Source organism: Piliocolobus tephrosceles, chromosome 10 (assembly GCF_002776525.5).
Source record: "Piliocolobus tephrosceles isolate RC106 chromosome 10, ASM277652v3, whole genome shotgun sequence".
In the NCBI taxonomy this organism is placed as follows: domain Eukaryota; kingdom Metazoa; phylum Chordata; class Mammalia; order Primates; family Cercopithecidae; genus Piliocolobus; species Piliocolobus tephrosceles.
Window position 1 is genome coordinate 79,788,351 of NC_045443.1, and position 25,413 is coordinate 79,813,763.

Genomic DNA, 25,413 nt, shown 5'->3' on the forward strand with positions numbered 1-25,413 from the left:
TGTTATATTGAACAAGATTCTGTGCATGTATACATTTGTACCCATTGTGTATGTGTGTGTATACATTTAAATTAGGCTTTGGATAATTAGAATAAACATTTTATAGGAGAATTTTAAATACGATATATGTTATAAAATTTGGAAAAAAAAATTTTAATTAAATTTTATATTGTCATATTTGATGCAGTACATAAACTAAGCTTTTTGTTGTTAAAGTAGAAATACCAAGTTTGCAACAGTTCTTTATTTTTTATAACAATATTTTATGAGGTTTTGATGGGCAATCTGAGAAGTGAAATTAATTTAAAAAATTAATATTATGGTCAAAGTGTGATATAAATATATGACGAAGCACAGATTTGGTCTAGTAATACATGTTACATTTGATTAGTCCAATTTTTGCTTTGTCTAGCTGTTAAGCAAATATTAGTTGTAAAATGAGAGAAAATATAACCAGGTAAATAAGCAAAATAACTGAAAAAAAAATTGTGAAAAGAGATCATAGTTATTTTGCCTATAAAGAAATAATTACTTATGAAAATAAAAACATGGAATACTTTCTAGGTAGAATTTGATAATTATTAACACCTTTACATATTTTAATGGACGTTTAAAATCTTCACCTCATGCTGGGGGCGGTACAATGTGCTTGTAATCCCAGCTACTTGGGAGGCTGAAGCAGGAGAATCATTTGAGGCCAGTAATTTGAGTCAGTAGCACGTGATATTCATGCCTGTGAATAGCCACCACAGTGCAGCCTGGGCAACATTGCAAGATACCATATGTAAAAATAAAATAAATAAAAATTTTAAACAACCCTCTTTTCAATTACCAAATTTTATTTTTCTTCTTGTGTTTTTAAAGGATTGTTTGATGGTAGGTCTACACACTTGCGGTGATCTGGCTCCAAATACTTTGAGAATATTTACCTCCAAGTCTGAAATCAGGGGAGTTTGCAGTGTGGGTTGTTGCTACCACCTCTTATCTGAAGAATTTGAAAACCGACATAAAGGTACAAGTTCCCCATGTATCATAATTTTTATTCATTTGAGCATAATGACTGTTTTCTATTTCTCCCTATTTTTTCATCATTACCGTGATTTAGATCAGAATTTAAGATAACATCTGACTTTCTTGCACTTTTAGTGTTACAGTATTATTGAAATTTAATGCATCACCACCTGTATATTTGTTATAGTTTATCTGGTCATAAAATGGGCTTAATGAGTGCTGAAGCCTTTGAAAATATTTGAAAATTTTTTGTGATACATATTTTAGAGAACTTCTGTTTCAAAATATTTGTGAAGTATACATTTACTGAGATAGTAAAACTGAGTTATTTTGTTATGAATATTGAATTTCAGAGTTTGCTTTTGTTTCCAAAGCCTTTTTCATTTCTGAAGGAATACTGATATTTAAAAAAGAAAAAGTTCTTTACTGTGTTTTGAAGAGTCAGCATACCAAAATTTTAGAAAACTGTAAAACTGTGTGATTGCATTAAAATAATAGTAGTCAAACTATGCTACTTGTACTTAGAAGGTGCCTGGTGAGCAAAGTATGGAGTAGGTTTGCAAGATTTGAAGCACCCCATGTATTCATTCAGAGCAGCTCCTGAAATACCTCTGTTTGCTCCATTTTGCATGTTAAATCTTTCCATAAGATTTTGTAAGGTATGATTTCAAAACTGCTGGTTCAGATTAGATGGCTATTTAGTATACTAATATTAGCAGTTCGTTTTTATGTTAGTTTAATGATATCTTTATCTGTGTCATAGCTAAGAATTTTAGATCGGGAATTTTTAGGTTACCAACTTTTGTGTGCATTAAGATGGTAATGGTTGATCTTTTCTTCGTTTTAAAACCCAGATTAATGTATTTTAATTATTTCTTATTTAGTCATGCCCAGGAGGTAAACATTGTAATTGTTTAATTTTATTGAAGTGTGACAAGGTGAAACAGAAGCCATGTTTAGAATTGGCAAAAATTTTTATGAAATAGAGTTAATCAAATTATAATTATTTTATGTCAGTGTTTTGAAATTTTTATTTTAGGAAAAGTATGAAATAGTGAAATTATGAATATATAGAGATTGAATGAAAGAAAGCAAATTGGCAAAAATTTAGCACTAGTTTAATTTAGATGGAGAATATATGATTGTCAGGCTATTATTACCAACTCATTTTTTTCTAAGTACAGAAATTTTCAAGACCAAAAATTAGGGTAAAAAATGAACTTAGAAATAGAAAAAAAAAAAAAAGTATTTCTACTAAACTATATACCCATGTATTTACATTATGTTATAGAATTTTTATGTATCTTTTCTGAAATAAATGAAAAAATACTTTAATGCAATCACAGTTCTACAGCTTTTTAAATATTATATGTATAATATTTTCCTGAATTGACAATAGGGTAAGATTTATATAGGTAAGTGCTTACTTTTGGGGTTTATTATTTGGTTGTTAGTTCAAGAGTTTCCTGTTCTGTAGGTACAATGAAATTCAATTAATAAATGGCTCAATTTGGGGACAGGTATAGACACTTGGTGTGTCATTAAATTTAGAGACACTAATCCTAGCAATTTGGGAGGCCGAGGCAGGCAGACCACTTGAGGTCAGGAGTTCAAGACTGGCCTGGCCAACATGGTGAAACTCCATTTCTACTAAAAATACAAAAAAATTAGCTGGCCGTGGTGGTGGGTGCCTGTAATCACAGCTACCCTGGAGGCTGAGGCAGGAGAATCTCTTTAACCCAGGAGGCAGAGGTTGCAGTGAGCCGAGATGGAGCCATTGCACTCCAGCCTGGGCAACAAGAGCAAAACTCAATCTCAAAAAAAAAAAAAAAATTAGAGTCACTATCCTTACCCTACATTTTAAGATCTTTAATTTCAGTTGCCTGCTTCCTTCTTTCACTTCATCGTCATTGCCCCCAAGGATGCCTTCCCATTCCAAGGGGCCTCCATCTGCTCTTCACACAGTACTTTTTTAAGACTCTCATCTCTGGTCTGGACCTTAGCAGCCATCACTCTGTACTGTGAAGTCTCAGGATTTTCCCACCAAAGATGGATCCTATCTTTTTTGGCAGCATACTGTACTCTCTCACACACTCTTTTCTGCACAGTTGCACCTTACTCTTTCTCCGGAGTGATCCCCGGAGCTCATTCTGCTGGTTTAGGAGAGTGTCTTTCCTAACATATTTAAATTAAAATTTGTTGTGTTGCCGTGGATTGTGAGCAATTTTATCTCTCTTTTGTCTGCTTTTTGTAAAATACGTAAGTAGATTCAGATTTAGGTGACTTTGATTATTTTATGGTAACCAGGTTTCATTAGTGCCTTTTTAATCTAATGTTTGATTCTTCAATCTCGTACTTAAAAAAAGTAGCAGAAGTTACTTGCCAGGATTGAAAAAAGAAATTTAATTACTCCTTGCTCATCCATTTTAAATCATTTTTCCAGTACCTTTTCTAATAGATTGTTGCTTTAAGCTGTTAGCAAATATTCATTGGTCATGTATTCTAACTAAAATGAATTTGAATAGGGCATGTTAGAGAGGGCTTTGAAAAACCTAAAGGAAGAAAGAAGCAAGATTGTGTATCCACATATTGTCATTGACATTTCTTGCCTGCAAATGAAAAATTGGTAGATTGATTAGTCTTGAGAGGCACAGATTCCATTCACTTTTGTATCTTCAGTACTAAGCACATTCACTCAAACGTGATTGAATAGATGAATGTTTGTGTAATATGTGTTAAAATCAAGTAACTAGGAATAAAAAAAAAAAAAAAAATCACTGCTTTCCTGCCTTGGCAGCTGAGTTTTACACACCTCAGAGAGTATGTGATTGCACTGAACAAACATTTATTGAGCAACTACTATTTTCAAGGCACTGTACTTGGTACTTTATGTAAAATAATGGGAAATGGGGGAGAGGCTCATAAAAAGTCAATAGTTATGGAAAGAGATAGGAAAAATAGATGACAAGCAGAGTTCAGTTCAATATTATCAGTGCCAACTGTGTTCCACTCTGTGCTTAGGGGTGGAGATACAAAAATGAGACATCGTCTTCACCCTTAAATAATTTCTTTAAAAGGCCCTCAATCCTAGGAACCAGATAATCCTTATTAGTAATTTTTAAAAAACTTTTTTTTTTTGTAAAAACCATTTAGAATAGAAAATTCAAATTACATAGGAAAAGAAAATACAAAGTCCCCATACCTATACTGGTTTTTTATGTATCTTTCCAGAAAAGAAAAAAAATTACATATACACATTCTATATTCTTATATATTGTAGACAAATAAATGTATAAACTGCTCATCACCTCTTTTCACATAATATATTTTTGATAGTCTTTCTGTATCAGCACAGAGAATGTTGCTTTAGTCTTTTTCATTTTGCAGGGTATTTAATATATTGTATTTTATTTATTCAGTACTAAATAGTTAATACTTGCTTAAGGCAGTGGTATTCTTCTTTTAATAAACGAAAATTTAGTGAATTGTTGAGCAGTTCAATGTAGAGTTTAGAGAATGTAAAATATGGCACAAGTGTTCATCTTTATTTTCTTTATCATCAAACATTAGTTTCAAAATAGTACAGTAGTTGCCATAAGACAACTACTATATTACATCTGTTATCTTACAGCAGAGTAGCATGTAACTCTGTCTGTGAGGGGTTGAGGGTATGTTCCTGTGTAGTGATACCCACTGTGTCTTGAAAGATTCAGCAGAAGTTAATCAGACGAGGAAGTAAGAAGGGTATTGCAGGCAGAATAAACAAAGGCATGCAGTGATAGACGTTTAAAATCAAGTTTTTTTTCCTCTTTGACTTCATAGTCACTGTTTCTCATTGTAATTGTCTTTCCCCCATCTTATTCTTGTTCGTGTCTTTCATAGAAGCAACTATAATAGTAAAACTAATGTCCATTTCAGTCAGTATAAAGGCATGATTTTTATTGACCTCCTTTCACATTTAAGATTACTCCCTAATCTATTTTCCCAGAATCTCTTCTTGATTCTCTTTCTTTCTTTCTTTAGTACTTGGTCATTCATAAAATCATCTTTGAGTCTTCTAAGAAAATTAGTTGAAGAGAATACCTCCACATTTTTACACACTAGAAACGGAAGCCTCTCAGTTAACAGATTCTCAAGCATTAGTCTTGTATCCTGCCTGGGTAAAGGCAGTTTTGTCTTCTCTTCTGAAGTTGCTGTTGTTCACTGTGGGTTTGCAGGACATTTAGGCCACAGGATTTAAATAAGAAAAAGTGTTGGAAAAGTTTGTGAGAACCGTGACCAGCAGCTATAAACTCTGAATTTCCCTCCCTATAGGGATAGTAAACTGGAAAGGCTTTCCTGTCAAAAATATCTTACCCATCAAGAATCATTGATATGATAAGGCAAACAATGCTAGGCTTCAGTAGGGAAAGCTAATAGTAATATCTTAATGTTACTTAATTTCCTGATGCATACTTGAATTGAATAGATGATTGGGAGTTTTGCTTGTCGGGAAAGCAAAGAATAAGCAGGAGGAAACAGGACTGAGTGATATGATGAAATGGGTGGGGATGTATGCAACGTGAGTACCCTCAAATACTCTGGAGGTCAAGAAAACAGTTGGAAAGCCAAGAGATAAGAGAAAAATGTGGGAAAAAAAAGTGATAGGAATAATGAAAGTAAACTTGGTTTATATTGCAGTTTTGCCTAGCCCTGGACTGAAACACTTTCTCATCTCAAAAACCAGATGGCAAAGGTAACATACTCCCTTTTCTCTTTCCAACACTCCATCTCCATTTTTCTCACTGTATCTTTGCTGTAGTAAAACAGAGAAGATGTGAATCATCCCATGAAATTTTTACAACAATATTTCTCAATTCTAGCTGCCTTGCTGAGTCGAATTGACACTTTTAGTGTATGGATGCCTACACCTGCCTCTTAACATCTGAATAATAATCTCTAGGCATAGGACTTGAATATAACTGTGATTAAGAAGTTCTATAGGTAATTCTGATGAACAGCATGTTTGAAAACAAGGTATGTGTTATGATTATATAAGAAGACATGAAGAATTCTACAGGATGACTTACAGATATATGTTCAAGATTATGTATAGTTATTGTTCTTCTATGCAGAGACTCAGATGGGTCCTAGTCAAGTGGGTCCTAGTCAAGTTTGCAAATTCATATGACAGGTTAAACTCAAAAGGGCCTAGGAGTGTGTATCAAAATCCAAAATACAGAGAGCTGGAGTAACTAGACCAAAACAAAATCCTTGAAGTATACAGCTCAGAGTAAAAACCTGGGGAAAACAAACACAGATGCAAGAAGGCAGGAAACTGGGTCATAAATAGGGAATGAAGTTAAGTGGTTAGAAGCTAGATAAATTCAGGGAGAAAAATGTAGAACAAGCAAAGTATGTTTGGGATAATTATTATGGGTATCCCTAGATTTTTGATAGCTTACCTTTATCAATGAACAGATGTCACTCTGTGTGTGTGTGTGTATGAAGGCAGACAATGACAAACAGTTTGTTCTGGGCTATTTAGCAGAAACTGTTTTGATTGATGGAATACGGACATAGCCTTATTTTGTTTATACAGTATATACTATGGAGTCCTACTATTCCATACTGAAATACAAATCTACCACTATATAGTTTGATCATTATGCTAAAATATCTGACTTACAGAGAAAGGGGTTTATGTGCACAAAGTTAGCATATTTCCTGTAATATATCAATCACTAGGTTCCATGGAATTATATCTCTGAATGGTTAAATATGTCATATGTCCTTCTTTTAATATTTTACACACCTTCACCCTCACTTTATTTGCACAGCTGTTTTTAAGTTTGAATTGGGGCAGTGTTGCCCTTTGGGATGTAAATGTGAGTTATTAATAGTCTAATATAATACAGTAGAAAATTCTGGTATGTACATTGCTACTTTTTATGATGATATTTACTATGTAAACAATATGTGTTTTCCATGAATGTGTTTACCCAATGCAATGTGGTAGACCATAGAGGTAGTCTGTCATGAATGTCAGTTTTCAAAAATACCACAAAACTCTATGAGCCATTGTGAATACTGAATTTATACCATATGTTTTAAAACTACTTTTAAATATTTTTACATTATAAGCCAGTAGTCCCTAGGAGAACAAGAAATACCAGAAACATTTTTATTGCAGTCCTTTATAGAGTATCTATTTGGTCAAGCTTGACTAATGTTTCAGTATTTTGAATATTGATTATTATAATAATTAATTTGAAGTGTTTACATTAGTTCTTCTTCTAGAAGTTGTAGAGAGAACTTTTTTGGGTAAATATCAAGACAACTTCGCTGTTTTGGTACAAACAGAGGAAGCACTACTAGTTACCAATTCAGATCTATGCATTTTTTCTTCTTTGCTAACTGAACCATGATTTTGTTAAGAAATCATCAGTTGCTACTGGGAGCACCCCTTTCCAGGGCACAAACCTGTGACTAATCTGCTCCTTCCCTGCCTCCTCCCAGCCTAGTACCAGGGCGTCTTCTAGTATTGTTAGTGCACTCCACATTTGCACAGTCAAGTATCAGTGGTGTAACCCTTGAAAGTCTGCAGGCTTAACTTCATGTTTACCCCCAGCCTTAATATGATATGGGATAATGAGGTGATTCTCCCATAGGTTCCTCCATTTACTTTAAAAAACAAACAAACAAACAAACAAACAAACAAAAAAAAAAACACAGTAGAGCAGTAGAGGGTCACAAATCATCTTTTGATGGTGTCTTTTGATGCTGCCATTTCTGTATCAAACAAATTTGTCAAGGGTGCATGATATCTATCCTAATGTAGACTGTTTCTCAAGTTGTATCATCTCTAGGAATTATGAGGGAGGAGGCTACATATCTACATATGTAGATAATTATCTTTACTATTGTTGAGGTTTAAAAATTGTTCCTTTGCTTTAAATTTAGAGGTACTTCATCTGAAAAGGTGTCTAGAGGTTGAAGAAAAACGTGTTGAGCACATTGTTTGAATATATAACATACTGTTTAAATAAGCTTATCTTACATTTCCAGATTTCTCAAATATTCTATATATGATACTAAAACTGCTAACATAACATTAACCAGTTAATATCAGCCCTAAATCATGTATTATATCATAGAAAAATGTATGACTAATGTCTTAGTCCCGTTAATGGCAATGAATTAATCTTATCATTGCAACAGTGCAAACAATTGCTGTCTTTTCAGTAAAGATCTGACAATATTTTCTATCTCATACAATATGTATTTTCTTAAAGAAGGCTGTTTACTGCTGTGGGCATTTAATGCTGGAAGTTTGGAGGATATTGAGGAATAAAGCATCATTTCTCTTTTCAGAACAGCATGGATTTGACTTCCATTTCCAGCAGTGTGAGAGATGAGATTTTTCTGAGGGTTCCTCCTGCTACAGTTCAGCTAGATACTGGCTAAATTAGAACATGTATTTTTTTAGGCATTGCTGAGTCCTCAAAATATAAGGGAAATCTCTATAGATCAAGAAAAATTATAAACAAAATGTTTTAAAAGGAGAGAATGGGCAGAGGGAGGAAGAGGAGTTGAGACCAAAGGAGGGAACTGTGAGCCATAAAGTGATAGATAGTGTTGTTCTGAGATAAATGCTGGTGTCATTGACATCTAAAGACTAATAATGGTCCCCAACTAATAGGGAAGCTGATCCTGAAATATCCATACTAAGCCATACCCTTGACTGAGACAAAACAGTCTTCAGTCTATCTCATACATAAGCAAATTCAAATCCTTTTAGGGAACTACTTCTTAAATTCAGGCTCTTGAAATTTCAACAGATTAAAATCTATTAAATATGAGCTAAAATCTTAGAAAATCCCAACTATATCCTAAGATACATGTGGCTAGATATCTTGGCTGACCCTCCTATTGTATTCAACTAAAAATCCTGAATACAATTAATTTTTCCTAGAGGCATTGAAATGATGGAAATATATATCCAGTCAATATATAGAAGAGTGCCGAAGTCCTCAAAGATAATGGAAACACTGAAGCTCCTGAGGGTATTTGTGTGCCATAGCAAACTTGAGCTTTAATAATTTCATGATTTGAAACCACAAAGGTAGGAACAAAAATAAAGGTACCAGTAGCAGGAAGAGAGTAAATTTGAAAAATTCAAGAAGCATTTAAGATTGTTTAAAGAAGATAAAGGAAAAGGGATTATCAAGGATCATTATCAGGTTTCTGTTTTGAGCAGCTGAGTGGGTGACAGAACAATGTATATGATAGGAAACACTAAGGAGGAACCAAGTTTTGGGGCAAAGGTGGGATATGTTTCTTTAATGTTTTTCGTTTATTCCTAGCATTTGCCATAAAATGGGATATATAGCAAGCAGTCAATAAAGGAATAACATATGAAATAAAATTATAAATGGTTAAAAAAAAAGTGCTGATTCAGCGCTGGTCAAACCTAAAGAAGAAACAAAGGTATTTGATGAGACATCGCCAGAATAATTATATTTTAAATTAATTCTTTTCAATTACTCTCTTTTGGCCTTCCTATAAATCATTAGTATTTTGTCAAGAATCTGGAGATTAAGGCATGGATCTTTTTTTAGCAACTCCTAATTTAAACCATTAAACTAAAATGAAGACTTTGAAATTATGAGAACATAAGAGCCAATTTAGTAACAACAACATTGGGCCATAAATATCAATAAAGATTTATTCAACATAGAATATGCTGAAATTTAGGAGATATTCAGCAAACTAAGTATGCACCCACTGCCCACTTTGCTAGATACTGAGGATATCTAAATGAAACATTTTAAAGTAATATCTAATGTAATAAATAGGGTTTTTTTTTTTTTTTTTACCGATAAGATAATTGTAATATAGTTTGATAGGTACTGTATTAGAGTTATGTATAAGTTACATGCCAAGCATAGAGAGAGCGATTTCTAAATGTCCAAGGGAGTGCAGAAACACTGCATAGAAGAAAACATGCTTTGACTGACTAGCATTCTCCTCTGTCTCTGTAATATTGTGACATGGGTGAAATCAGTTAGCTTTTGTGGATCGTCTGTAAATAGTGAAGCAAGAGAGGGGTTAAATTAGACGATCTGTCCCTTCTGGCTCTAATGATATCATTCTATTACTTGAATGTAGCTTTCCAAAACATGCGTATTATTTAAATTTAACATTATTTGTATTTATCAAGACATTTATTTTTAGTATCTTTTTTTCTTAATTATATTGGATTTGCATAAATAAATACTTTCCTGCTACTAGTCTGCATTTGGATGATAATAAGACATTTTTGAAAATTTTACTTCTACATTTATACCAGTATAATAATGGCCATAAATGTTGTTTCTCCCAGTTTTATATGTTTGGGTTTTAAGAAGTAAAACTAGCAATAATTTATAGCAAATGTATATTATATATATTTATTTTCTTAACTATATTGATATTAATAGTGTATTAGTTTGTTCAGTAATTCAGTGAGGAACTATCAGGATCTATCTCAGCTTGAATTAAGTTTCTGGTGTGACTAGTGTAGGTATTGTTCTTTGCAACCATATAGCAGATGAGTAGACTTTATTACCAGCCTTGTAGATTCAGCTGTTTATAAGCTTTTGTTACAATATCACATTGCTCCTCACTGTTCAGCTGGACCTATGTCTTAGAAATATTCTTGCCAATTAATATGGGATGAATACAGAGATTTCTAGATGTACTTGGCATTCTGTGCACAATTACCTCACTCTGACAGCTGTATATGATCTTCCGTCAGCTGTATGTTTTCTAGAATACTGGCACTGATTTTATTTTTGCCATGGGGCATCTTCTTGCTGCCTTTAAGTAGTTAGAAATGGAACTTTAATATATTTTGCTTCTTTCTTTCTTTAATTTGCACCTCGTTATTTTTTGTGATTAATAGAAAGTGGTTTTTGAAGCTCATGCAAATTGGATTTATTCAGCATAAAAAAGTTCTCCTTGTGTTCATGGTAAGTAAAAGAAGCCAAGAAAGTGTTTAAATCCAAAATAGAAAATGAGTATGTCCACTTAAAAGAAGTAGTAAAGAGGAAGAGTTTATACTTTGTATATAAAGTAATATGAAAGCAAAGTTGACAGAAATTCTTGTCAGAGAGTTGACAGTCAAATTAATATAAAACAGGTTTTACAAAAACTAGATTACAATCTACTCATTTTATATATAAATCTAGATTTTGATGCTGTAGAGCAAATAACCTTGAAAAATATTTTGCTGTAATGTTCTCATTTCTTTTTTCCTGGGGTAAATAAATTACCAGAAAGTTGTCTAAATTTTCTTCATTATCATCCATCTGACACAATGTGTGAAATTTTTATTGGTATGAAGTTACAACATCATCTGTAATATTAGTATAAAAATTATTTCAGGTGTTCCATATGTGTCTCATTATAAATTATTTTATCAAGTATAGAGTTTTGCAGCAGAGGGAACCTGTCATACACAATGAGAAACTCCACTGGGAAGCTGCTATTACAGTGTTTGCCAAACCAACACAATGTTTTCTCTCAGCACCTGGGTTTTGCCATTGTATAGTCATGCATAAAAATACCAGGACAGTTGTATCTGGACTGATTCATTAATAATAAATGTTTTAATGCAGATATGACACCTTTAAAGTAATATACGTGTCTTAAAACTGGGTGTTTATTTTCTTTTTTATATACATCACACTTTATATACATATACCTTGAGATTACATTTCCAGCCTGCATTTTTAACCAAAGGATAAGTGAAATACTGGTACATTGATCATATAATGGAATTAGCAGTGGAGATGAGAACCAGAAAAAAAGGATATTGTAAATCGGGCTATGTATACCTGGTGTATTAGGCAGGGTGCTCATACACACACATGTAATTAGATTTATTAAGAATGGGCTGACACAATTATGGAGGCTGACAAGTTCCACGATATGCTCTCTACAGGCCGGAGACCCAGGAGAGCCAGTGGTGTGCATTCCTGTGTGAGACTAAACGCCTGAGAATCAGGAATGCCAATAGTGTAAGTCCCAGGCCAAAGGCAAGAGAAGACGGATGTCTCAGCTTGTGCAGTGAGGTAGTGAGGGAGAGAATTCAGCCTTTCCCTAACTTTTTGCCCTACTCAGACTCTCAATGGGTTTGATGATGCCCACCCATATTAGGGAGGGCAGTCTGCTTTATTCAGACCACCAATTCAAACACTCATTTCTTCCCAAAACTCCCTCATCGGCCATCCGGAAATAATGTTTAACCAGATATCTGAGCATCCCATGGCTCAATCAAGTTGACACATGAAATTAACCCTCACACTCAGCATGGCCCAGTAGGAAACAAATCAGAGATAATAAATTTAATCATTTTATTGTAATCGTTACCATTTTACTATTACCAACTCTCTCCATTTGTGTTTTCTGGGAAACAAAACTTCATACATAAAGTCTATATCTCAGTGATTTAAATTGAAGGTACAGTCTGGTGAAGGCCGAAAGAAAGCAACCATAGGGGCTCAGTCCATATTTATGGAATGAATTAGTTAATTGCCATAAACATATAATAATTGTGCTGTGATTTTCTTTAAATGTCTTGAATTCTAGAATCTTTAAGTATCTGCTTTACAACTTGAATCATTGTTGACAACTGCACATAAACATTATCTTTTTAAGTTACTTTTTATACCCACATTTTTTCTGATCATTTAAGAACAGAGCAATTTCTAGAACTTGCCTGCTTTTGAATTGCCTTCTATATTATTATTCTTATGTTTATACTATTTTAAGTTTATTCTTCATTATTTTATTAATGCTGAAGAGTAGGTCTGATTTAAATAATTATATTTATCATTTAGTGTTTGTTTTTGTTGTTGCTGTTGTTGTTTTGTTGTTTTGTTGTTTGAGACAGGGTCTCACTCTGTTGTCCAGGCTGGAGTGCAGTATCATGATCATGGCACACAGTAGCCTCGACCTGGGTTCAGGCAATCCTCCCTCCCCAGCTTCCCAACTAGTTGGGACTACTGGTGTGTGACACCACTCCTGGCCAATTCTTGGCTTTTTTTTGGTTTTTGTTTGTTTGTTTGTTTGTTGTCATAAAGACAGGGTTTCACCATGTTGCTTATGCTGGTCTTGAACTCATGGACTCAAGCACTCTGCCCACCTCTGCCTCCCAAAATGTTGGGATTACAGGTGTGAGCACCATGCCAGGCCTATCCTCTTAGTTTTAATATATTTTAGAAACCAGTAACATGTAAGTACTTCACAAATCTTGATAGTTCAATATAATGTTTAATACACCTTTTATACTTAGGCAATATTTTGAATATCATATATACTTGGCCTTATTTAAAACCTGAAATGAAAATCAAGAAAATTTTATAGAATTGTCCTATAACTGATGCTAATTATAAAACTATAAAATCCTAAGGTGGGAAATGAGTTTCTAAGCTTGCAACTAAACTGAGAGGTCATCTTTACTTGAGAATGTGTCAATCTACATGGCAATTCTTCAGATACCTTTGAAGGATATTTTTCAGGAAACCTAAGGAGTCTTTGTCAGTCCTTAAAGAGAATAACATGGAACAGAGACTTAAGTTTAAAATCAAGGTAAAATGGCTGGTAAATGACAAATACTTGACTTTTTTTTTTTTTCTAAAAAAAAAAAAAAAAAACTATGTTTTGTGGGAGATTGTAAGATGCCTATCAACCTAAATTTTACTTTATTGTTTCAAAGCATTATAAAAGTGACATAGATGCATGTGACACACAAAAAGGAAGTTTTAATAAAGGACTTTGAACTATGAATGAACTCAAAATATTAAACATTTATTTCTATATTTACCTTTCAACATAAGTAATGAATATATTCACATTGTAAAACGAGTTTGAAAGTATGCAAACATATATGTTAAAAAGTAAAAGTTTGTTTGACATCACATGTGACACTCCCTTCACATATTTCTTGCTATGCATGTACATATACAAATGTGTACATGTACAAAAACCTCTTTTCTAACAAAAGGATTCAAACTGAATGTAATCATTCATTCATACATTTATATATTCTTTCAAAAATATTTATGGAGTGTCTACAACGTGCCAGATACTTTTGAATGAGAAGTGGAAAAAAAGTCCCTGCACCCATGTCATTTACCTCCTAGTAGGTAGAGACTGCAGAGCAACAAGCAGATATATATCTAGTACATCAGATGGTGATAAGTACTACGGAGAAAAATAAAGTAATGTGAGTTTGGAGGCATGCTGTTTTATATAGGGTAGCCAGGAGAAGCTTTGTTGTTAAGATGACGTTGAGCAGACAGTTGAAGGATGAGGGAGCAAGCCATGCAGCTATCTTGGAGACATAGTGTTCCAGACAGAGGGAGCAGCAAGTAAAATACCCTAAGACAGGAACCTGTTGGCCCTTTCAAGGAAGAACAAAGACCAGCATGGCTAAAACAGTGTTGTGACAAAAAGCAGGGAAATTTCTTAGGGAACGATTGCTGGAATCCAGATGGAAGATGGATAGCGCAGATCAGAGGGGAACTTTGGAAGAGATGGTTAAACACTTCTTGTGCAAGGTTTTTGAAAATGCAGTTTTATGTGGGTACGTGATTGTGAAAAGAAAAGCCTATCTGTAAACATTAATTTGATTTGAGAAAAAGTGAAGTCATTATATGACAAGTTAAAGCAAAAGGATCTAAATCTACCTCAGTAAAAGATTTAAAGCTGGAGAATGTAATGTCAACAAGGGTGGTGTGATTATTTTAGAAAGAGATTTGGCTTAAAACAAATTGTCAAGATAGTAGGAGAAGCAGCAGATGCTGATCATGACGCAGCAGACAAGTTCCCAGATGCCATTAAGAAAATTATTGGAATGTAAGGGTATCTTCCTGAATAAATTTTCAATGCAGATAAAAATGCCCCGTTCTGGATAAAAATAACTGCTGCAAAGAACACTTATTAATAAGGAAGAGAAGCAAGCACCAGGATTGAAGGCAGGAAGCGATAGGCTAAGTCTACTGTTTTGTGCAAATTCAATGAAGTTTATCATCAGAAATGTCCTTATCTCTAAAACTACTAACTCCTGGGCCTTAAAGGGAAAAGATAAACATCAGTTGGCTCCTTTTTAGTTGTACAACAAGGAGGCCTGGACAAGAATCCTTTTTCTAGATTGATTTCATCAATGCTGTATATGAAGTCATGAAGTATCTTGTCCATAAGGAGCTGCTTTTAAAGTTCTTTTGATATGATGCTGGACAATGTGGCTGGCCACCCAGAACCCCATATGTTCAACACTGCTTTAAAGAAGATGTACAGACAGCTAACAAGTATATGGAAAAGTGGTCAACATTACTGATCATCAGGGAAAGGCAAATTAAAACCACAATGAAATATCACTTCATACCAGCTTTTTATATGTCAACCATACCTCAATAAAACCATTTTAAGAAAAGAAAGGGAGGGGAAAAATACATATCAGGTATGAATTGTTAAAATGACTGTTATAAAAAAAAAAAAAAAAAAAGCCCACAGGACAACAAGTCTTGACAAGGATATAAAGGGAACCCTGTTACATTGTTGGAAGGAATGTAAATTGGTGCAGTTGCCATGGAAAATGATATAGAGGTTCCTCAGAAAATTAAAAGTAGAATTACCATTTGATTGAGCATTCTGACTTTTGAGTATGTATCTAAAGGAATTGAAATCGGGATCTCGAATAGATATCTGTACTCCTATATGTATAACAGCATTATTCACAGTAACCTAAGATATGGAATCATTTCATCTCCATTAATGAATAAATGGATAAAGAAAATGTGGTACACACATACAATGGAATATTAGCCTTTAAAAAGAAGCAAGTCCTGCCGTTTTCTACAATATGGATGGACCTGTAGAAAATTATCTTAAGTGAATTAAGCCAGGCAGAGAAAAATACTGCATGACCTCACTTGTATATGAAATCTAAACCAGTCGAACACAGAAACAAGAGCAGGGGCTGGGTGGGAGAGAAACAAGGAAGTATTGATCAAAGCATACAAAGTTTTGATTATACAAAATAAAATTTGGAGATATATTGTATGTATAATATAGGGCCTATGATTCACGGTATTGTATACTTAAAAATTGCTAAAAGGGTATGTCTTATATTAAATTCCTTTACTACAAATGGAAAAAAAAAACAGGAAGGAGACAACTTTTAAAGGTAATGAATACGTTTTTGGCATTGCTAATGATGATGGCTTGATGGCTTTACAGGTATTGACTTATTTCCGAACACAAAAAGTTGTATACATTACATATCTACAGCTTTTTATATGTCAACCATACCTCAATAAAACCGTTTTAAGAAAAGAAAGGGAGGGGAAAAATACATATCAGGTATGAATTGTTCATTGAAACTAAAGAATTTTTAGCCATTAATTGAGTGACTGGCCCACGTTAAATACTCAATAAATATATATAAGATTAAAAATCCAAATTGTAAAAAGTTGAAATAGCAAATGAAATGTGAAATGAAGCTAGCAAACTAGGCACAAGCAGATCATGTAGGATTTTGTCAGTCATACTAAGGATTGGGGTCTTAATATTAAAAGGAGAAAAGGGATTTTTTTAAGGAGAAGAAGGATTTGTTAAACAGGCAAGTGAACTGATGAGGTTTGATTTTTTTGTTTTTTTTGGAGATGGAATCTCATTCTGTCGCCCAGGCTGGAGTGCAATCGTGTAATCTCGGCTCAGTAAAACCTCCGCCTCCCAGGTTCGAGTGATTCTCCTGCCTCAGCCTCCCAAGTAGCTGGGATTATAGGCAACCATCACCATGCCTGGCTAATTTTTGGATTTTTAGTAGAGATGGGGTTTCGCCATGTTGTCCAGGCTAGTCTCGAACTCCTGACCTTAGGTGATTCGCCCCCCCTTGGCCTCCCAAAGTGCTGGAATTAAAGGCGTGAGCCACCATGCCCATCCCTGATGAGATTTAAATTTTAAAATATCATCATGGTTGCAGAATTGAGATTGGAATAAAAGGGAGCAAGAGTGGATACTGGCACACCAATCAAGAGACTGTTGTACCAGTCCGGGTATTTTGGGATGGTGGAAATAAAGAATTTTTAGATTCGAGGAAAATTTAGGAGATAAATAAACAGGAATTTCTAAAACAAACTGAATGAGAAAGTGTCAAAGATATCTCCTGAATGTTTTGACTTGTGTAAATGAATAAATATTAGTGCCAGTTATTAAATTCTGAAACTTCATAAGATCTAGATTTGTATTTTGAAGTTAGTTTAATTTTAGACATGTTGATTCTAAGGTGCCAATGAAATATCCATTTGAAAATGGTGGTTAGGATATTGATAATGCAAAACTAGATCTCACAGGAGAGTATAGGATTCCAGATATAATTTAGGAATGGTAGTGGGTTGATTAATGTCTCCCAAAAAGTCATGTTCATGAAGAACTTCAGAATATGACCTTATTTGGAAACTGGGTCTTTGCAAATTTAATTAGTTAAGATGGGGTCATGATACTGGATCGGGTGGGCCCTAAATCCTAGGAGAGTGCACACAGAGAGGAGACACAGAGAAAAAACTGCCACATAAAGACAGGTAGAAAATGACAAGGATTACTAGTAATCACCAGAAACTGGTAATGGAAGAAACAATGAAGTATTCTTTCCTAGAGCCTGCAGAGGGTCTGTGGCCTAGCCAACAGCTTGATTTTGGACTCCTGGCATCCAGATTTGTGGAGAATAAATTCTGTTGTCTTAAGCCACCCAGTTTGTGGTTAATTTGTTACTGCAGCCTGATTAAAACTAATACAAGAATTATTGTTGTGTATTGTGGTATAGATAAGATATCCTAGAGAAAGAGTATAGTAAGGGGAAGAGTATAGGTAGTGCAAGGGTTAGAAATTGGCTATCACTGACAGAGGGTGCTCACAAACTAATTTTGGGCAATTTGGTCAGCTTTATTATGCCCACCTTGTGCTTTAAAAGGCAGTAGGACCCAGCAGATGTGATACTTGGTTACCATACAAATAGCTTTATACCTATTAGATCCTACCTACCACTTTATACATGTGTTTAACCACTGCAGGCATTTCAGTTTGTGAGCTTTTGTTCAAAGAAAGTATTAAAGGGATGTGGGGAGTGGCAAGACTAAACCAAAGAAACGTTTCATAGGCAGATAGAAAATAATGAGTCAGCAAGGGAGTATAAAGAGAATTAAGGCTACAAATAAGAGAGAATGGTATTATGGAAGACAGATGAAGAGATTGTTTAAGGAATGGGGTATCAAAAGTTTCCGGAAATCTACAGTGAGTGTTTTTTAACCCATTGGATTTGTTCTCATAGATTACACTGTTGAAGGAAACAAGAGCTGCTTTTGACATGGTTAATGTTTGTGTTTTAGAAAGATAATATTGCTCTTAGTATAAAGGATGGGCAGGAAGACCAAAACAAAGTGACAAAAGATTTAATGAGTAGTTATTGCATTACCAAGTTAGTAGCTAATGAAGACTGAATATGAAAAAGAAGTATAATTAAGAGGATATATATAAGAACTTAGCATAATGGAAAATGGTTCTAAAGTTCAAGCTTGTTTAATTAGGTGGATAATGATATTAACACAAGAAGGAATAACTAGTACAATCTCTAAATTTAAGAGATTATTGTTTCTAAAGCTTGCAAGAAATACTAAGAAATAGGATAGAAAACAAGAGACTTCATCTATTCCACAATTATGGAAGTGAGGCTAGGGGAAAGCAATTTGATTCACTGATAAAGGGTGATTAATGCTCAGTTTGATTAGATTTGAATATGGGTATGTGAGCACAAAGAGAAGACTGATACATAAAAGTAGAAATGGTGAACTATAACTTTGATTCAGGTCATATGAGGGAGCTTCAGTCTTCACTGCAGTCAGAATGAAACTAATAAACCAAATTCTGAAGATAATATTGAAGATCTACATAAAAGGCTTTGTTTGAGGGTTTGCTGCCTCCTTATCAGCTGTTTGCACTTAACTCCATTAGATAAAGAGCAAAGGTGTGAGGCCACTGTGATCTCAACCACAGAGGAAACTGTTAAACGCAGATTCAGAAAACTTCAAGATGGTTATGTAACCGCGTAGTGTCCAGAGGAGTGATGTGTTTTCATATAGCTTTGAGCCAAGGCTGGCAGTTCGTGTAAACTGCACTCGTATCTTAAAGTTCCTAGGTGTTTTGGATAGGCATTCAGGGATCCAGGTGCATCAAATAAGACTGCTCTTCTGTCCTTCATACATTGTTAAATATTTAAGAGGGAGCTCTCTTACACACAGGTTGAGTACCCTCTGTCAGCCTTTGTTGTGGTAAATAGTAGCTTTATGAATTCTAAGGAACACCATAACCTCCTTCATAATCTGCATAATCTTCATCAGTACAAGTCAGGAAACATATTTGAAGATCATCTTTTATTATGCTCCACTTCTCCAGTGACAGCCCCATGGGCTCCATGTGTGATGGCTCCCTTGCTGGCTTCCATCTGTATCACCTGGAAACAAGGGGAATCCCAGGAATCCTGTTTCTCTGTCTGTATCTTCCCTTTATCACCAGAAGTCAATTGGGAAGCCCAGAACTCTGTTCCCATGAAAAAATTTTCACGCCATCTTCCCTCTACCACAACACTTACAGCTTCAACACTTTGTCTCTAGAATTCTGAGGACTAATCCCATCGTGTCTTTTATCCCTGTTCATATTAGCTACCACCAGAGTCCAAGGACTCACAGCTCGTTTCTTATTCCTAGAACCCTAATCACAGGTATCTCCATAAGCCCTTGGTTTTGACTAAGTGTCCCATTTTCTGGAATTCACAGTCAGTCATTATGAAAATTGCCTATATATATATTGCCTCTTCTCTGAAAGTTTCTTTATTTTCCTAACTAATCAAAACCTAGCTGTAATGAAGCACACTGCCCGTACTCCTCAAGCAGTGGATTTTTTCCCCACATTCCTTCTATGGAGTAAGCCTCCTTACTTCTCATTGCTAATTGTAGACTGTGTGTGTTATCTAATGCTGTGTAAGAAATCACCGCAAAACTCAATGGCTTATAGCCACAATAATTATTTAGTATCTCTTATAGTTTCTGTGAGTCAAGAATTTGGAAGTATACTTGGCTATGGGTTTCTTGTATTAGATTTTTCCTTCTAATAATATACCCTTTCTGGTGTAGTGTATTTTTCATATGTGCTGTACCCCTTTCAATCTAATGTTAAGTAGTATTTTTTCCAGTCCAAGTTTTCTTTAGATTATCACTGAGGGAAGACTTCTCTGCCTATTTTCAGGAAAGTAGACAAGCTTTTTTCCTGGCAGCCTAAGGTAAATTGCAGAGCAGTGATAATCCACTAATTATACCTTTCATTACAAATCATTGTTTTTTGGATTCTTTTCATATTCTGCGCTATGTTGACTTTCATCTCTTTTTCTTCCAGTGTTACAAATCTGTTTGTAGGTATTTGGTTAGGATATTAGAAGAAGTTAAAAAATTGCTAGTCACTTATTTTAAGTTGTAAGATAATCTCTATTTTGGTTTTGGAGAGTATATCCTACTGGAAGATCAGTTTTTAAATTTTTGTTTCATATTTCATTAAATCTTCCTCTCATCCTTATGTCATGCTTCTTTATTAGGTTTAAATCTCTGCTCAAATAGCACACCCTCAGAAAAAGACTTTCGTGTTAATTAGAACAGAGTTATTTAACTACTGTGCCATGGATGTTTTATGGGTATTCCTGAGATATTGTTTCCCTTGTTCCCTGGGGTTTGCCTGTGACCACATCATCATCATCTGTTTATTCTAGTGTGACATACAAATTTTGCTATATGCCAAGAGTGCTGAGCTATAAAAAGTTTGACAGACATTAAGATGAAGATTTAAATGTAAGATAGATTTAGGACCAAAGTAACAGTGACTTAAACAAGACACAGGGACATTTATATTTCAATCCAGAGGTCAACAAGTAGAGCTGCTCTAGAAGCTCTGTACAAAAAAGTCTTGCAGGAACTGAAGGGTCTTCTATTTTGTTGCTCTACTCTCTACTGCTCTTATTTTCATGGTCTTAGTTCGCTTGGTACCATGAACACATTCCAGACAGAAAAATGAAGCAGGTAGAGGTAGAAAGTGTGAGTGAAAGAACATACACCCCCCCCCCAATCCCTTTTAAGTACATGACCTGGAATTTACACATATGGTTTCTGCCCACATTCAATTGGCCACAACCCAGTCTTGTAGCTATCCTAGTAGTTGCATAGAAATCTGAGATTTGCAGCCTTTAATCTCAACAGTTGCGTTCTCTGTTACTACAAGGAACAAGGAGAGAAGGGATGGGTAAAGGGAGGAGTAGCTGTTTTATTGGTTAGTAATGAACCAGTTTGAATAAAATAGCACAGCCCCATCTCTCTAGCCCTTTCCTTTTTACAGCAAGATCTGTATTTCTCTTTTTCTTTGTCAGAAAAAGAAAAAAATACTTATCATAACCCTTTCACTTTGCAATAATCATGTCTCAGTTAAATCATAAAAGCTTCAATAAAACCCAAACCACTCTTTGAAGTCATCTTGGAAATAGAAGTAGCCCAGAGTCCCTAGGACCTGGATAGGCTACAAGGGCTCTGTGAGTCCTATCCAATTGTAAGTAAAATTGTTAGTATACATTTATATAGCTTGGTGGTTAAGAGCATGAGTTCTGGAGTCAGATTGCCTGAGTTTAAATTTCAGCTCTGCCTTGTGCTAGATTTGTAAGTAAGGCAGTTGACTTAACCTATCTGTCTGTGCTCAGTTTCCCTATCTGGAACGTGAGAATAATAGTATACCTACTTCACAGAATTGTTCTAGGAACTGAAGCTAGTTAATACATTTAAAGGACTTACAATAGTAAGTTAATGTTAAGTGCTTGATGTTAAGTGGTGTGTAAATACTGGCATTTTTATTGATATATAATATTTGTACATATTTACAGGGTATGTGTGATATTTTGATAAAGGCACAGACTGTGTAATGATCAAGACAGGGTATTCAGGATATCCACCACCTCAAGCATTTATCATTTCTGTGTATCGGGGACATTTCAGATCTCTTCTAGATGTTTTTAAATATACAATATATTCTTGTTAACTATAGCCACCTTACTGTGTTATCAAATATTAAAACTTATTTCTTCAATCCAATTGTATGTTTGTACCAATTAATCTACCTCTTTTCATCTACCTCTCTCCACAACACACATACCCCTCCCAGCCTCTGGTAACTGTCATTCTACTCACTATCTGCATTAGATAATATTTTTAGCTCTCACATATGAGTGAGAATGTGTGATATTTGCCTTTCTATGCCTCGCTTATTTCACTTAACACAGTGACTTCCATTTCTACCCATATTGCTGCAAATGCAGGATTTTTTTTTGACCAAATAATACTCTATTGTGTATATATACACCACATTTTCCTTATCTGTATCTATTCATCTGTTGATGGATACTTAGAATGATTTCATATCTTTGCTACTGTGAATAGTGCTGCAATAAAGATGAGGTTGTAGATATCCTTTTGAGATATTGATTATTTTCCTTTGGATAAATATCCAGTAATGGGATTTCTGGATTGTATGTATGGTAGTTCTGTTTTTGATTTTTTGAGAAACCTCCATTTTGTTTTTCATATGGCTACATGATTTGCATTTACCTGATGATTAGTGATGTTCAGCATTTTTTCATATAGCTGTCGGCCATTTGTATGCCAACTTTTTAGAAATGTCTATTCAGATCCTTTGGCTACATTTTAATTGGATTAGTTGTTTTGCTGTTGAGTTGTTTATTTGTATTATAATTTGTATTCCTAGGGGGGATGGTCCATATCTTCCATTTGATTATCAGTAGGGTCTATTATAAATTTTAATTTAATACCTGAACATCTGGATAGGCTATGATTGTAACATCTTTCATAGGCTATGATTGTAAAATTTAAACTGGTTCTCTTTTAATCAAAAGTCATCTGGTCCCTCACGGTACAGAAGTTTACTTACTGGAATCTATCCCAACTACATTTTCTTATAAAGCACCTTTTTGTTTTTATTTTATTTTACTTTTTATAATATAATAGAAATTAATATTTATGTTTATCTCAACTTTCTTTTAATTATCACTGGTTTTGTTTTTAATAAAATTTTCCAGGTCTTAATTTAAAATATAAATTGCTTTCTTTTCCTTTCCAAAAACCCTGTGGAACAAACAGTTCTGCATCAGAAATTTTAACATCACCAAGTTGCATGTGTAACTCTATTAAGTTGAGCAGTAGATATGTGATTAAGTAATGAACATTGATTTTTGTTTTTGTTGTAAAACATAGGTGCATTTGAGCTAAATCGGGTCATAGTTGAAAATATTACAGTCTCTTAATATAAGGAAGAAATAAGAGCCTGTAGAGCTGTTCTTTTTCTGAAGAGGGAACGTAGTGGCTTAAAAAAAAATCTGATGTTTCAACATTGTTAGGAATGACTTTATATTGTTCTATAATAAATTGCCAAATGTCATATTTAATAAGTCACTTTTAGAAAGTCAGGTCAGCAATAAATTTTCAATATCTCATTACTTACCTCCTATAGTTATAATTAATATCAAGAGTATTTGCATTTTAAATTGCTAAATCTTAGAGAAATTGTTTTGGCAAATTGGTTGGTACCAGACTTGGAACTTAAACACAAAGCAGCTGTGTTGAGCAAATACCATTTTCATAACGTTAGTATGCTTTCAATTAACAAACTGGAATGAACTGTTAAACATCACCATTTCCATGTTAAACTACTGTTTTTACTTTCTCGATGACTGATTTGCTTTCTCAGTAGATTATTTATTTTAACTGAAAAAGGAAGAATTTTATTTAAATAATCTGTATTTTTCCCCCATCTGCAGAACGTACTCAGGAAAAGTGGGGATTTCCAATGTGCCACTATTTAAAGGAAGAGAGATGGTGCTGTGGTCGTAATGCCAGAATGTCAGCATGTTTGGTATGGTTATATTTTTTCCTGGAGTAACAGCTTTATCCAGATGTTGTAGAATTTATTGTTTTTGGCTAGTATCATGGACTCAATGCCAAATTTTGCAGAACATCCTCATTAATGCTTTTGTACATTGGAAAGTATAAGAAAAAAACGATTTTCCCTTTAAACAATATCCACACTACATGCAGTGTCATGACAAAATTATATATAATTATTTTAATTATTATATAAAATGTAATGTAAAATGTTCAATACTTTATCCAAAGCTCTGTGGTTTGTATTTCTTTATAGCAGATCATTTGGTTTCCTAAATTTTTATAGAATGGGAAAAATATTAAGCTAATTGAGATATGAAGTAACTATCTAATTAAATAAAACATTTATTGTGCTGCGTTTGACTAGTGCCCTCAGACCTAGAACACTCTAGCCCGTAATGTTCTCTGCTCATGGCACTATGTCAGTTTACAAAGAAATGAGTTAAATAATGTAAGTGATTTTTGTGTTATCAGAAAATTAAAATGCTGCAGTTATGTAGAATTAATAAATTTAGAGATCTAAAGTACAACGTAAGGACTATAGTTAATATTGTATTATATACTGGAAATCTTCTGAGAATAGATTTTAGGTGCTGTTACTGCACACACACACAAAAGGTAATTATGTGAGATGGTGGATATGTTATTAATAAATTGCTTACCTATTGTAATCATTTCACTAGATATAGATGCTACTAAGCTTATGATGGGGTTATGTCCCAATAAACCCTTCATATGTTGAAACTACAGACAAAAATGCATTTAATACACCTAAGTTACCAAATATCATAGCTAACTTAGCCTACTTTAAATGTGGTCAGAACACTTAAACATTAACCTACAGTTGGGCAAAATCATCTAACACAAAGCCTGTTTTATAGTAAAGTGTTGAATATCACATGCAATTTATTGAAAACTATATGGAAAGTGAAAAATTGAATGGTTGTATGAGTAGTCAAAGTATAGTATCTACTGAATGCACTATTGCAAAGTTGAAAGTTGAAAACTGTTCATATGTATCTATAAACATCATGTTTTACACTTTAAATTTATGCAACAAAAAATTTAACAAAGTAAAATAAAATAAAATACAGTTGATTAAATAATACGTTTAATGTCTAACCGCAAGGTAAACTAATTCTTTCAGGGCCTATTATTTCTATGCCTATTACATAGCAACATAAGAAATAGTGTGCCAGTATTCTAAGTTATATGTACTAGAATTATCTTAGAAATGTATTTATGCTAACATAATAACTTCCTTTGGTAGCCCCACTTAAACTACTTTTCTGGAAATTTGTCTTGTTCTCTCACTCTCTAGTAAATGGTACTTGTT

The 25,413-nt window shown here is 34.0% G+C and overlaps 1 protein-coding gene across 5 annotated transcripts in view; it reads left to right on the forward strand.

Moving 5' to 3' along the window:
• METTL25 (methyltransferase like 25) overlaps window positions 1-25,413 on the forward strand; it is a 121,604-nt gene that overhangs the window by 52,863 nt on the left and 43,328 nt on the right. For all 5 annotated transcript variants that reach the window (XR_002733331.3, XM_023220258.2, XM_023220349.2 and 2 more), the window contains exons 5-6: window positions 865-1,012; window positions 23,954-24,048. Coding sequence is in view for 4 of the 5 variants with exons in the window: in XM_023220258.2 (XP_023076026.2) it covers window positions 865-1,012; window positions 23,954-24,048 (243 nt within the window). In the remaining variant the exon portion in view is untranslated. The remainder of the gene's footprint in view (window positions 1-864; window positions 1,013-23,953; window positions 24,049-25,413) is intronic.